We start from the raw sequence: 13,589 nt of genomic DNA on the forward strand, positions 1-13,589 counted from the left end.
TTGCAGCGCACGTGCAGTAAAGCAAATGCGTTGAAGATGCCCCAGAGTACTGCAGAAACATTTCATCGTTGGCCAGAACACACACAGTAAATGTGATCTACAGCAAATATCCAGTGAATCCTGAGCACAACCAGTGAACTCGAGTCGCTAGACACTTCATCTGTGCATGCACAAATGTGCCCAGAGTGCTACAAATTTATTGTACGTATGTAGCTTGGCTACACGTGTACAATGGCTTGTTTTGTAGTTGGTTGTTGGGTTTTTTGGTTTTTTTTTGTTTGGTTGATTGGTTTTTTTTAAAGTTCTGTGTCTCTATTTAAGATGCCAGATACTTGAAAATACCAGAAAATGCACTGCTGAAGTGGTAGTAGCGAGGGAGGTGGCAGCATGAAGAGAGAGAACAGTAAAGCCCACCCTTTATTTCCAGATAAATTTGTGCTCTAAAGCTAGAAGCTTTAATTTATTGTGATTTTTCAAATGTATGTTGTCTCCAGAGTGAACCAATTTTATCTGCCAGTTTACCTGCCAGTTTTCAAACTCCTATATCAGTTTGGAAGCTTTTGGGGCAGGTGGAGTCAGAATTCCCAACCAGTGTGCTTGTGACTGTAACCTCGTTGTTGTAGGACCAAGTGGTTCCCAGGCCAGAGATCTTTAGATTCTTTGTGAGAGTGCCTTCAAGTATCCAAATTATCCTTGCTCTCCAGAAAATGACAGTTGTGTAGCTGAATCTTACTTTCTTAATCGTGCCTAAATATATTCTCTACAGCTAAAAATATCTGTGCTGAATGACAGAGTCAACAGATTTCAGAAGTTCTAAAGAGCTGATCTTCACAGACACACATTATGTTTGTTTGTTTATTGGTGTGCTCGGAAATAGCAGCCATAAAAAGCTCCTCATCCTGCTGCAGTGTACAAACATGATTAAAGATGTAGATTGCAGACAAGCTCGTGTCTAAATAGAGAAAGAACACACTTGTAGCACATCACAGCAGGAATAAAACCAAATGTCCCTAGCTGAGCTGCTCATCCTTTGCTGTAACAGAATACAAATACAAAATGCTGCAGTATGAGGCATTTATAATGGGCAGCTTTTGAACTGTGATCCCCCCCGTCCCCATTACTAACCTCAGGATCAAGGTCATCAAGAACATGCTCTAGCTGTTTCAGTTCATCCTCCGAGAGTTTGCTGAGTATTTCATCTTCATTGATATTCTTGTATTTCTCCAACTCTTTTCGGAAGGGCAGAGACATGGCTCCTGCTGCACTGCTCGACTGATGCTGCTCTTCAAGATTTCCACCATCCAGGAGTACTGAGCTTCTTGCGGCTTCGCTCACTGTTAACAATAAAGCGTTATGAGTATCTTCGTTTAGCTGGTAATAGTCCTGAAGAGCCTGCATGCTGAGAGTCACATTTACACTTTATTAATGACAATAAAGCAGAAGATGTCCTGGCAATGCTATTGCTGAGGAATAGCAAGGAAGGGTACGGTATGCTCAGGGACCTCATGGGTGCAGCAGCAAAGAGAAGCTTTGAGACAGAAAAGAAAAAACATTGGGAACTTACCCTTTTCTATTGAGATAAATCTATTTTATTTAATTTACTTAGAAACAGCAGTATCTGCTTGTTCTTTTGGCTAAAGGCAAAAGAAAGTGGTAGAGTCACAGGAAACAGTCCAACGCTGACAAACAAGAAATAAAATGTTATGCCTTGAGGTATTCTATTTTATCCCAGCTTTGCTGATGGCTGAAGGCTTACCTGCATTGTCTTGGCTCGCTTTTTAGGACATTCTGGTTACCTAAGCAGCTTTGAAGTATGCTGGTTGGTAGTCTTATTTCAAATTTTTTGGCTACAAATGATAGAACTTATCATCAAAAGAATTCTTGCAGTGGGGATATGCTACTTATAGCTTCAAAGATCATCTGTAAATTAGTCTGCTGCACGGGGCACCTGCAGGCCTTCAAAACACAGTCATGAAAAAAATACAGATTTAGTATTTCACAAACTCTTTACATTTTCAAACTTGAATGTGGTTCCTTGTTTGATGATCCCAACCGATCAGTAACAAGAAAGTGTCATTCGCATGGCTACAATAGTCATTGTCATACAATGAAGGACTCTGTCTTTACTTGCTCTTTTTTCCCTGTCCAGACCAATTTGAGAGCCAGAATCTGCCTGTAAATGGATGGAGCGAAAGAGAGTTAATATGGATCTGAAACAGCATTACCTGGGACTTTAACTGTACTCCAGCCCTCCCAAGTCTGCCCAGTTTCCCACACCAGCACCAGAGCTCTCCAAATTACACAGCTAGCTGTGCAGTTAACAGCTGAGTTTTTGCATTCACAAATTTCAAAGTTATAGTTGATATGGAAACCAGCCAACTGGCACATACATCTGGCTTATGTATCAACCCAAGCTCTGATTTCCTTTGGCCAGGTCCTCACTTGTTGTAAGCTAACAAAATCCATGCGGGTTCTATCGCTCTTCATATGAGCTGGAAGCCTGATCTTTATTTTCCTTTTATTCAAAATCCAAATGAAAATGTTGCATTTCCTTAGAGTTTCACTATTAAAATGCTGAATATTAAAACATATCTCATTTTTCTATTATTGAAAAGCCTAGAAATCGGCCACCTGTAGAAGAGGAAGAGAATAATGAGTAGAATTACAAATTTGAAAAATCTGTAATTCTATGAATATTGCAAGGCATAGTAAGCCTTGACTTAAAACACTTAAACATCCTATTCCAAGAAAAAGCATTATTTCCCCTGTACATTCTCATTTTTCCTTATTACTGCTGTATTTGTTGTCCCTGTTTTCATAGGATGACATCATTGTCACACCGTTCCAAATGTCATGGTAGAATTCAACTGTTCTTTACATGGCAAGTTTCTTTTAGGAAGTTATTCAGCATCTGATGTTTCACAAAGTTAAAATAGTTGTGAGAAATTCTTACATAATCAAAATTCTATCATATGTGATAAGTGTGAGAGGTATTTTGGCAGAAAAAGTTGAAAAGAGCTAAGGTGTTTGTGTACTTGGTGCTTAAAGAGAACACTGGTTCTGCATACGTTTAATTGATACAATTTGTTACCAAAACTACTTCTTAAATAATGACAGCATTTTCTTTAAAAGTGATAAGCATATTTGCTTAAACTGTAAAAACAAATTCAGCTGCAGTACAACATTTCTGTACAAGGCGTCGGGCGCCTTCTCCAAGTTTCTTTGGATAAACTCATTAAACACGTAACATTGCAGCTAGCAGTCATTAACGGGGCTGAAACATTTCTTTGAGGGGATTAGAGCTTTTTAAAACTCTAGTTAACGGTTTAAATGGTTATTTTATTAGAGTTTAATCGCATCCCTAGAAAAGACAGAAATGTAATCCCAAGGTTAGGGTAATTAAATATTGTAAGAGTACAAAACGGTTTCCCTGGCTGAGGTTCAGCACTCCCGTTGTGCCGGACGCCTGGTACCGGTACCTCTCCCTCGCTTGTGTGGCACTGCACGATTCCCACCAGGGAACGCAGCTAAGAATTATTTTACCGGTATCAGGAAGACCATGTATGTAATGGCTTTTGTTAAAAGGTTTGCAAAGTGGAATGCAGCTGCTCATGGGTCCACTGCAGAGGACGATTTCTGTGTACCAGGCGTTGTTGATTTCTTTGTGAATCACCTAAGTGATTGGCCATAGAAGGAAGACATGCCAGGACACACTTTTCAACATGTGACAGTTTTCAATATCGTAACTGTTTGCTTTTAATTATTAGGAAGATAAAATATTTGACCATGTGCAGCAGAAATACAGACCCAGATATTAAAGATGTATGAGTCCAGCTTCTCTCACAGCATGAAGCACTATGTTGGATAACCCTTGTTAAACCAGTGATGCATGGAAGAACTGGAAATCATGCTTTTCTTGCACGCATACATTTGCAACAGAAATTTCCATTATATTTTCCCGTTCACAACTCTTCTGTGACTGTACAAAAGCAAAAGACACCACTTAGGGAATTTCCTTGTCCACAATCCCTGTAAGTAGTAAAGCTTTTCTGGAGCTTGCACCCTGCCGTACAGGCTGGTAAAGCTCTGCTGAAATGCCTGTCGTTCGTGTCCTGGCTTTATGCTCTCTCTTGACCTTTCAGCACAATCACATTATCAGAAACCAAGGAATGAGATAAATCTAGCAATTCAGCACCATTCAGCCTGAGAAGGAAATGCTGAAGCCTTGCGTTCGCATACTCTGGAAATTGCTGTCTAATGTAATGATCACAATCTCCACCTTCCTAATTGGATTTCATACTGTTTCTGTTGTGTATGTAAACAGGGCCATATGCTGTCTGGGCTGCTTCTTATTGTGGTTTGACTTTCCTGAGTGTGCACATACCGTTTACTTTTTACAGATTGTAACCACTGGATTTCCTTTGTTATGATTACTGCACGAAACAAACATGCTCCAAACTTTAATCAGTTAAAAAAGCAATCGCAACTAACCCACAGCTCCCACACAGTAGAGAGGAGATGTTCAATCTGATGGCAGAGGCGACACGCTGTTGAATGTTGTGCTGTATCAGGGACACTGAAGGAAGCAGAATGAGGGACCGTGGGTAAGACTACAGAATTTCCCTTCAAACTTACTGGGAAGAGTGAATAAGGAGAGTAAGGAACAAAGAAGCACAAATCCCATTGTTCTTTCCATTTAGTTTCAATACAGAGCATCGCAGTTCACCGTGGGCTCAAATACCCCCTGTTAAACAGCAGAGCACGCTGTTAGGTGCCCAACAGGTAAAATCTGTGCTGATTCAGGACAGTGCAGAACTACAAAAAGCAGCATTTCTGCTAACCCTGCGCTCTTTTAAATCTTTGTGGAGCACAGATGTTTTGCAGTGAGCTTCAAAGACTCCATTGCTATATTTTTATCTTTGCTTACATCTAAAGAAATATGTACTTTTATTTTATTTGGGGCAGCTTTTTCCCCCACGCCTGTCAATGTCAGGATTCTAACTACATTTTTAAAGACAAAAACGGTGTCGTTAGCCAGCCTGCATAAAATCATCATTGCTCTATGTAGTCAACACCTGCTGTGCTATAAGTCCTCTAACTTTGCTGTGTTCCAAAAGTAGTTTTTGGTTATCATCCTTATACACTACTGAAAGCGTTTTCTAGAGTAGCTAGGCTGTAGTTTCTGCTGATACAATAACACTGTCACAATTTTCTACTGCTGATACAGATATTTATTTCTGAGATGGAGTCAATCCTCTGCTGAATTAATGTCAGACGCCAGAGAGGTCCCACTCGTCTAAAATACAGGCTATACACCTAGACAAACACAATGTCTCTGAGAGACATTGTCTTCTGTAGAGACAAGAATATTGTAATAAGGATTATTTGAATTTCTAGCTTTTGATAGTGTGTACAAGCTAAGAATGCAGCTGCATGGCAATGTGCATTTACTAAGTAAAGAGATGTACTGAATGGGAAATAATCCAACATAGTCTGCATTTTTATACAAAAAAAAAATCTTTTTAATATAATCAGAAACAATAAATTGTTCTCACTTTTGCAAATCACGGCAACTGATGCTTACAAAAGAAATCCTGATGCATGATCTATTTTAAACTGTCTCTGTGTCCGCAGTGGTGAATACTTGTGTTTTGAACAATAGCTGTGAAACTGATCTGTAAATGTGGACAAATTCTTCCCTTTCTTTAAATAGTTTTGAGTAGCTAAACATGAAAATAAGAAACAGGTGGACTAAATCCCAAGTTAAATTGATACTGGACCAAATAAATAGGATTGGGGCCGTTATGATTAAGAGCAGTGTTTGTGCAACACAAGCAGATGCTCCGTAGAAGGAGGGTGATTGTCCCGCACTGCCCAGGCAATGGAGTGCTCCCAACAATAGAGTTAATGCCAGACAGGGGACCTCTCTGCTGTCTGGGAACTGAAAAATAAGGCTGGGTTGTTGAAAGCTCAAATTCTAAGGAAAAAATTTAAAATTCATAAATACTTCCTTATTTGGTTTACAAATAAGGTTCCTTTTTTATTTTATTCTTAAAAAGCAAGACCAATACATACTTTCTAACCATGAACATATGGGAGATATATACTCAGAGATCATGTTTTGTGGTACAAAATTTCCTCTTGGTTTTGAACTAGGAGGTTCAGGAATCTCAGAGAAGCTAGAAAGGATGCACTAGGGCCAGCTCAGCACAGGAGTATGATAGGAACATACAGTGAAGGATGATGAAACTGGGGGGTTTGTGTATGATGAAAATGGTATTAGCTGCAGGTCCTTATGTAGATAGGGACAGTAAACACAAGAAAGAAACTCACATATGTAGAAAATGGAAGAGATCTGTAAAAAAAGAATTTGGTCTTCTAGAATCCCCCAACATTTTTGCCTCTTTCCCCAAAATAACTTCTGATGAACTCACGACATAAGGAGCGCTGAACTGCTCGGGTTTAGTCACCTTTTCTAACCCTTTCCGTCCAGGACGCAGCATGATCACTTGGGGAATCAAAGCGAATAACCTGTTTAAGGATTTGTGGAACTGGGTCCCTCGAGAGGGCGTCCCTGGGGCTGGGGGGGAGAGTGCTCAGCTGCATATGACACTGAGCTCAGGGCCGGCTCTGGGCGAGTAATGATGCGGCCCAAACCTCTTCTATTGCCAGCCCAGTTTGCCATCTTTTGTCATACTGTAGCCAAGAATCCCTAAAAATCCCTATGTATTTAAAATGCTGGTTTTTTCCCAGGGCTAATGTAGGGTTATTTCATATTCTGTTCCTAGCAACTGGTTCAGTCCCATATAGAGACTGGTAAACAATTAACAGTTATGTTGTCCTAATATTAGATTAGGCCTGAACCTTTAGGATAAGCATTCAGTGGTCAGATACCACCGCATAATTGGATGAGCCTTTCTCAACCTTGGTAATGCTTATGCCACTCTGTAGTTTACATTACAGCTCGCTGCTTTCCTGAAGGATTGACAACTCCTCTGCAAATAAAATGCATGACATCAATTCACTTTAATGGAAGTTCAATCATGCCCTTTAGAAGAAAATAGCCACCATGTATATTGCAAAATTATCCATATGAATGTATCATTATTTATAGCAGATACAAAGGGCTGTACTCCCTTTGATTCAGATAACATGAAAGGTTTTTCACTGGCAATTAAAGAAAGATGAAACTTTAATGCTTCTCTCAGTTATGCAGAATGAAGTTATATAATAACTAATTTCTGATTGGTTCTAAAATAACATTAGTGGTATTATTCATAGCCATTCAAAACATGAAAGTAAGTCCTGGGAAGAAATTAATTTTCTTTACAATGACTGACAAATTTATAACCTGTTTCTGGGTATCATCATATTTTTAGATCATAACCACTAGACTTGTTTCCATTAAAAAATTATGGCTAAAATACAATTACTATATGAGGATTCAAGCCAGTCTTACTAAAAAAAAAAAAAAAAAGCAACCTTTAAGTCACTCAGTTCCTACCTACAGGAAGAGGATGACAGAACAAACCTAAGGGTTACAGATATTAGTGAGATTTTGTGTGGTGCTCTCATGCTCCAGTGATGTGTCAGGAGCAGGAAATGGAAAAGACTGGAGACATCTGTCTGTCTGTCGTGTCTCCTGCAGGGAGGGACTCCACCTTGTTTACAGAGGTGTAAAGTTTTAGTTATAAAATAATGAAGCAACCATCTTCTATTTCTACTCATTGCAACCGGTAACTTTGTGGAACTGGAAGGTAGGTTTATTCCATCTTTAGGACTTAATTGATTATTTAAAAATCCATGCAAGGTTAATTAGCTTTTCTAAAATAAAACCATAACACAGTTACTGTCTGAAACTGAGAGCCATGTGAAGTGCTAGCCTGAAAATCCTGGAGAGCAGAGTCTTGTTATACAGATAAAACGGACTATGAAATGGCAGCCTCGCCCACAATTTGTTGTGGGCTGTGCGAGCGGTGGTGGACTGACAGTCCCTGGGAAAAGACTTAATATCACAGCTGACTGAGACTATCAGGAATGGTGCTGATCAGTGTTGTAAGTGATAGCATAACAGTGTAAGTGCCCATTTGATAGCAACTGGAAGAAAACAGCCTCATGATTTTCTATGGAGCACCAATGATATTTTAACCTCTTTGGGTAACTACCAGGCTCGGCAGGTTTGGTTCTGCAATAGGTAGGTGCTGGTCTACCTTGGAACAAGAGGTTGTACCTCCTCTGATGAGCAGTGCCCCACAGCGTACGTGGTCCCAGTCTTGTGACACAGCAGCCTGTGGCTCTGTAGTCCCAGATGAACATGGATTAATTGGTTCCTGTAGCACAGAATCATAGAATAGTTTGGGTTGCAAGGGACACACATCATGGGAATAGCTGTGACGTTCAGAAAATGGTGTTGTCATACAGTTAAGTTTCACAGATTTTGCGTTGTGTAAAGAATTGTAGTTCTTGCCATCAGCACACCTACCATAAATGCAACACAAAGCATACACTGGAGTATGAATTACCCACAGCTTTCTAAAAAGGCATACTCAGGAAGCCAAAGGCTGGGTTCTGGTATCCTCACTGATTGATCATGTTTACATGGAGAACAAGTGCTGTGGTCATCCATTCACATGAAAGCCTCTCCATTTCACTGTCCTGTCTGAGGGAAGAAGTGCACTGTTCAGGGTCAAATGGAAAGTCTGCAGCAAGATGAAGAACTGAACTGTCTTCCAAGTATTAAGTGTTGGACAGCTATGGATTCCTTCTTCCATGGACAGTCTTACTCATTTAAGTGGATTTTTTACATTAACGATCTATGCCAGGTGAAAATACAGCAGAGAGAGAAGCAAAGGTTGGGCTAAGAGCTTATACTACTGACCGCAGAACTATGATCACTGATAATGATCACTGTTAGATAACTTTTAAAAAAACACCTCTCTTCTTGCATCGTTCCTAAGCTGTTTTTTCTCCTTATGATGTATGGAGACATAGTAACTACCTATATTTTTTTTTTAATTTTAGCTCCAAGCCAATAACAGAAACCATCTGTGATGTGCACATCCTGATGGCTGAAACAATAAATAGAGGAAGGAATTGTACCTGGAAATACACTTTTTATTTTCATAACGAAATAGACCAGAGCAGTCCTGGGAAAGACAACACTAGTGTTTGTTTTTCATATGTTGGAAACATCAATAGGAAAAAAGGACGCCAAGTAATATTTTTTAAAGTATTGTTGTACCTGTGCTGCCAACAGATAGCAAATGGTGTGCTACCGCTGTTCTGGTATTCCCGATTTTAGAACTATTCAGACCCAGCTGCTCCTTGAAAAAATCCTAAGAAAGAAGGATTTGAAAAATAAGTTTACAGATTTCGGTGGCACCAAATAATGATGACCAAACTCCACTGTTAAACAGAAGCCACCGCTACGCTTGTGTGTTAGGGTCAGTAAGCAGAATGTAGGCATTCACCCCGGTATTTACCTAGCATGTGCAAGTACCCGGGGCTAAAGGATGCTACCTGGCGCCTCTCAGTGCAAAACCCTGCACAGCTACCACATCCTTCGTCAAAAGGACACCCAGCCACAGGAGGACATCCAGCTATGAGATTCAATAACTTAGGAATGCTGCAAAAAACCCTAGAGCAGATTAGTAACAGCAGAAATGGATAAACATGGCTTGCCAGAAGTTGTAAAATACTAGAAATAATAATAATTCGGGGAAGGAAGAAAAGTTATACAACTAGAGAGCAAAGTGCACCATTTTGAACAAAGTTATTTAGATTGTCAAGATGAGAGAGGCTACTGGCTGAGTTCAGACAAATCGAACCAAGCCAGATGAATGGGAGAGAAGACACCTACGGACTATAGGTCAGCAGAGTCACTGAAATGACTCACATACCCTTACTCATTTTTTACTCAATAGTAAAGATGTTAATATATACATATAGTGGCAGCTAGTTAAGAGCTATACACCATACAGCACCGCAGCAAAGGCAGGCAGTCTATTAGGCAGCAAATGGGTGCAGAATAACACGGAAAAGACTGTAGTATCCTTAGCATAATTCAGTGAGGCACCTCCATGCATCCCTGAGTTTGAGTTCATTTCTCTCATAACTGTATCCCTTGTGAGGAATGCGAGGATGAGATGCCTGCAGTATGAGGCCAGTTGGTCCCAGGTGTTTCTTTCCCATCACGTGTTTCTCTCTCCAAAAGTGGAGGGCAGAACACAGGAAGTTCAAGGACAATTTCTGAGAATAATCAGTAAAAGAAAAGCTTTCTCATAAGAAATTGAAAGACTGCACCTATTTACTACAAATACACAACTCAATAAAGTCTTACTGAAGACTCCTTCTACTAAACGTTTTCGAAAGCATAGATCTACACAGTGTATCATTCATGGCATAAATACATTATCACTTCTTCCAATCATTTTAAAATTTGTATTGATACATTTCTGAACTTGTTTCATCATTAACAATGTTACCATGGTTTTTCGTAAATTTATGTTACTCCTAAGCTCAGGGTGGTCATGTGAATGTAACCAGTTTTCATTTATTTTTTGGTGTTATAGACCTCAGATTTCTCGACGTGTTTCTCATTGATCAGCTGTGGATTTTTACTCTGGCAACAGAAATTCCCTCAAAGCTTCCACCCAAGCAAACCCCTTTGAATTAGCAGAGGGCCGCCCTGATCATTTTGTAATCGGAAGATGAGAAAATAGAGCACGTGCAGTATCTAATGCCAGCGTGCGGGTTCTGAGGACACATTTTGCTCATCAGGAGCCTGGAAATGTTACTGAACGGTACTGAACCCGCACCCCGTTCCCGAGGCTGCCATCGGCATCTGCGTTCGGACCCCTCCCCGCCCCGGCCTCCAGTACTTCTGATACCCAAAGGGCAGGAGGGCTCGGCGAGGGGCAGCTCGTCTGCCTTTACAAAAACACCACCTTCTCCTACGGGATTTAATCGCTTCACCTGATTCCTGTCGGTTAACGCCTGACATAAAGGGGGCGAGCGCATCGAAATAAATACAAACGCATTCCCTTGTTAACGCGCTATTAAAAACAAATAAACACACACACACAAAAAAAAAACAAAACTAAAAGAGGCAGGAGGGGCAGGGCACCCCGCCCGCCGCGGGAGCCTCGGGCGTTGCGGTGCCGCCCGGGCCGGCCCCGCCGGCTCCCGCACGCCGCAGGCGGGGATGCTCCGCACCCGCCCCGCCCTGGCCCGCAGTGCGCGGAGCCACCACCCGCGGGCGATGCCCGGTCAGCCCGCCCGGCCCCGACCCCGGCCGCCGCCTTACCCCGCCGCGGGGCCAGCCCTCGCCGCCTGCGCGCCCTCGCCCGGCGCCGCCTGCGCGCCCCTCCGCGCCCCGAGCCCGGCGCCGCCGGCGGCAGGTGGGTGCCCGGCGCGGCGGCTGCGCACCGCGGCCCCTGTTCTGCCGGGCACGCTGGGATTCGTAGTCCGGCAGCCGCCGCGGGGGTCTGCGGGCACCGGCAGCCCCAGGCGGCCTCCCCGGCCCCACCGCAGCATCCCTGCCGCCCGCCCCGGCCAGGTCACCCCCACTCTCCCTCACCCCTTTCTCTTCTTTCTGCCTGAGCCTGCAGATGGAAGTTCCCCCTACCCCGCACCCTGACCGGGGTCCTTTGCCCTGGCAAGGGGAAGTCGATTCCCCGTCGCCTTTGCCTTGGCAAGAGGTAGCCTCAGCCCCCTCTGTGTGGGCCCTCTGCACGGAACCCATGACAACAGACCGCACTGTGGCTGGGATGCTCTGCGAGCTGCAGCCATCGCCCCTGCCCTATGCCCATCTCCAAGCGGTCCAGCTCGCGCTCCCTGCACAGGGATGCACGGCTTTGGCAGGTGCGCCGGACGGTTCTGGGCGCACATGCAGGCAGCCGGCCCTGAAGAGTGTGGTTTGCTCCTCTCGCACAGCCTCTGCTCAGTGAACCGGCCAAGCAGGTCCTCACCCCGCACCAAGACGTGTTGCTCCAGGGAGCCAGCTCCGGAGCGGAGTGTGCTGGCCTCTGCCCAAAGCCTGCCTGCCTGGGCCACAGCCAGGGCGCAGGACACAGGCTGCAGGAGAAGGGCTCTTTAATAATGGCTCCTCCATCTCCAGAAGAATTCAGAGGGATCTCCGTGGATTGTTGGATACCTGGAGTACCAGGGGCACTTAGTGAACAATCCAGACCGAATTGAATTGTTATGTTTGTGAGCAGCAGGCCTCAAGGACATCACTGAAGCCGCTTGTGAGAAAGTACTGAAGCTGCCTGTAAGAAAGTACTGAAGCCACCTGTGAGAAAATAATGAGGCCGCCTGTGAGAAAGTAATGAAGCTTCCTGTGAGAAAGTAAACGAAGCAACCTTGAGAAGAAGGAAAACAGCTGGCATACGTGACTGGGGGCTGAACGTGATACAGGGTGCAGGTGGAGAGAGCCGTGCGCGTGAACATATAGACTTAACGAACCATATTTTAGCTAGGAGCGCGTGCATGATATAGTTAACCAATTAGTAGAGAGCTTGCGCATGATACGGAATTAGAAGGGCTATATTAACCGGGATGTATCAACAATAAATTGGCATTTGCTTGATCATATTGGTCGTCAGCAGTGTCCGTGACTTCGGCGTCAGCAGTGGATCTCACCTGGAGGCCTAAAGGACAGGACCATCTCAGGGTGCCCCTCACAATTCGAGAAGGACAAGTCACTACCCTGGCACTGCCTGAAAACTTGGTGTATCTTTTCAAGGAGACTGCTGGCTGCATCATACTGCAGTGCGGTTACAGCGTTACACCGAGGTCAAAACCTCCCAGAAGAACATGTTGATCTTAACAGAGGACGTAGGAAGAGACCATTGTGATGCTTTCCTCTCTTCTTTTAATTAATTTTGACAATTCAGTTGATATTCATGCTTTTATTCTACACTAAAGTTAAGCATTGGTTACAATTGTATATAATATGTAATATGATTTGAATGTACCCCCTGCAATCAAGTATGTCCATAATTTAATTTCTCAGATTGCCTTCACTGGGCACTGTGTTTGAGCTGAACTGAGGCCCTTGGTTCTGAGCACTAAGTGATGAGTCACTAGCAGCAGAAAATCTATTCCTGTGATTAAAATGTCTTTAAGTTTCATGACATGTTGGCAAGAAAACAAGACATTGCCTTGTTAAGAAGCAGATGCTGCACCAGAGATTAATTTTCCTATGCAAAAAAAAAAAAAAAAAAAAAAGGTGCAACTAGGAAATACAATGCCTTCGGCTTCACTCCGTACGCTGACAAACACCTCAGGCATCTGTAGCAAGACTTACAGCAGAAAACTCAGACTAATATCACAGACTGAAGGGTTACCTTGGGCATTTCAATACTGCTGCTCAGGAAAACACCCGTACCACGGTACCGTGCAGAATGCACAAAGATGTTCCAACACTGCAGTTGTCTGCCTGGAGCCTCCTTGCCTCAAACTTATGAAATGGGATATTCAGCCATCAGTTAACAAAGTTTATGCCGAACATGCAAAATGTTATCAGATGAACAGAAATGGAAAAGAAACAGATCCTTTTATTCTACCATCTTCCCCTCTCTCTCTCT

At 43.0% G+C, this 13,589-nt stretch overlaps 1 protein-coding gene across 1 annotated transcript in view; it reads right to left on the reverse strand.

The window, feature by feature from the left end:
- Positions 1-11,405, reverse strand: part of LOC104473223 (tropomodulin-2) — a 37,884-nt gene extending 26,479 nt beyond the window's left edge. Inside the window, exons 1-2 of the mRNA XM_086757442.1 lie at positions 11,306-11,405; positions 1,126-1,334 (exon numbers count right to left, since the gene is read on the reverse strand). Coding sequence (XP_086613568.1) covers positions 1,126-1,251 — 126 coding nt within the window. The 5' untranslated portion in view covers positions 1,252-1,334; positions 11,306-11,405. The remainder of the gene's footprint in view (positions 1-1,125; positions 1,335-11,305) is intronic.
- Between the last annotated feature and the right edge of the window lie 2,184 nt (positions 11,406-13,589).

Source organism: Chlamydotis macqueenii, chromosome 12 (assembly GCF_036417535.1).
Source record: "Chlamydotis macqueenii isolate bChlMac1 chromosome 12, bChlMac1.mat, whole genome shotgun sequence".
Lineage (NCBI taxonomy): Eukaryota > Metazoa > Chordata > Aves > Otidiformes > Otididae > Chlamydotis > Chlamydotis macqueenii.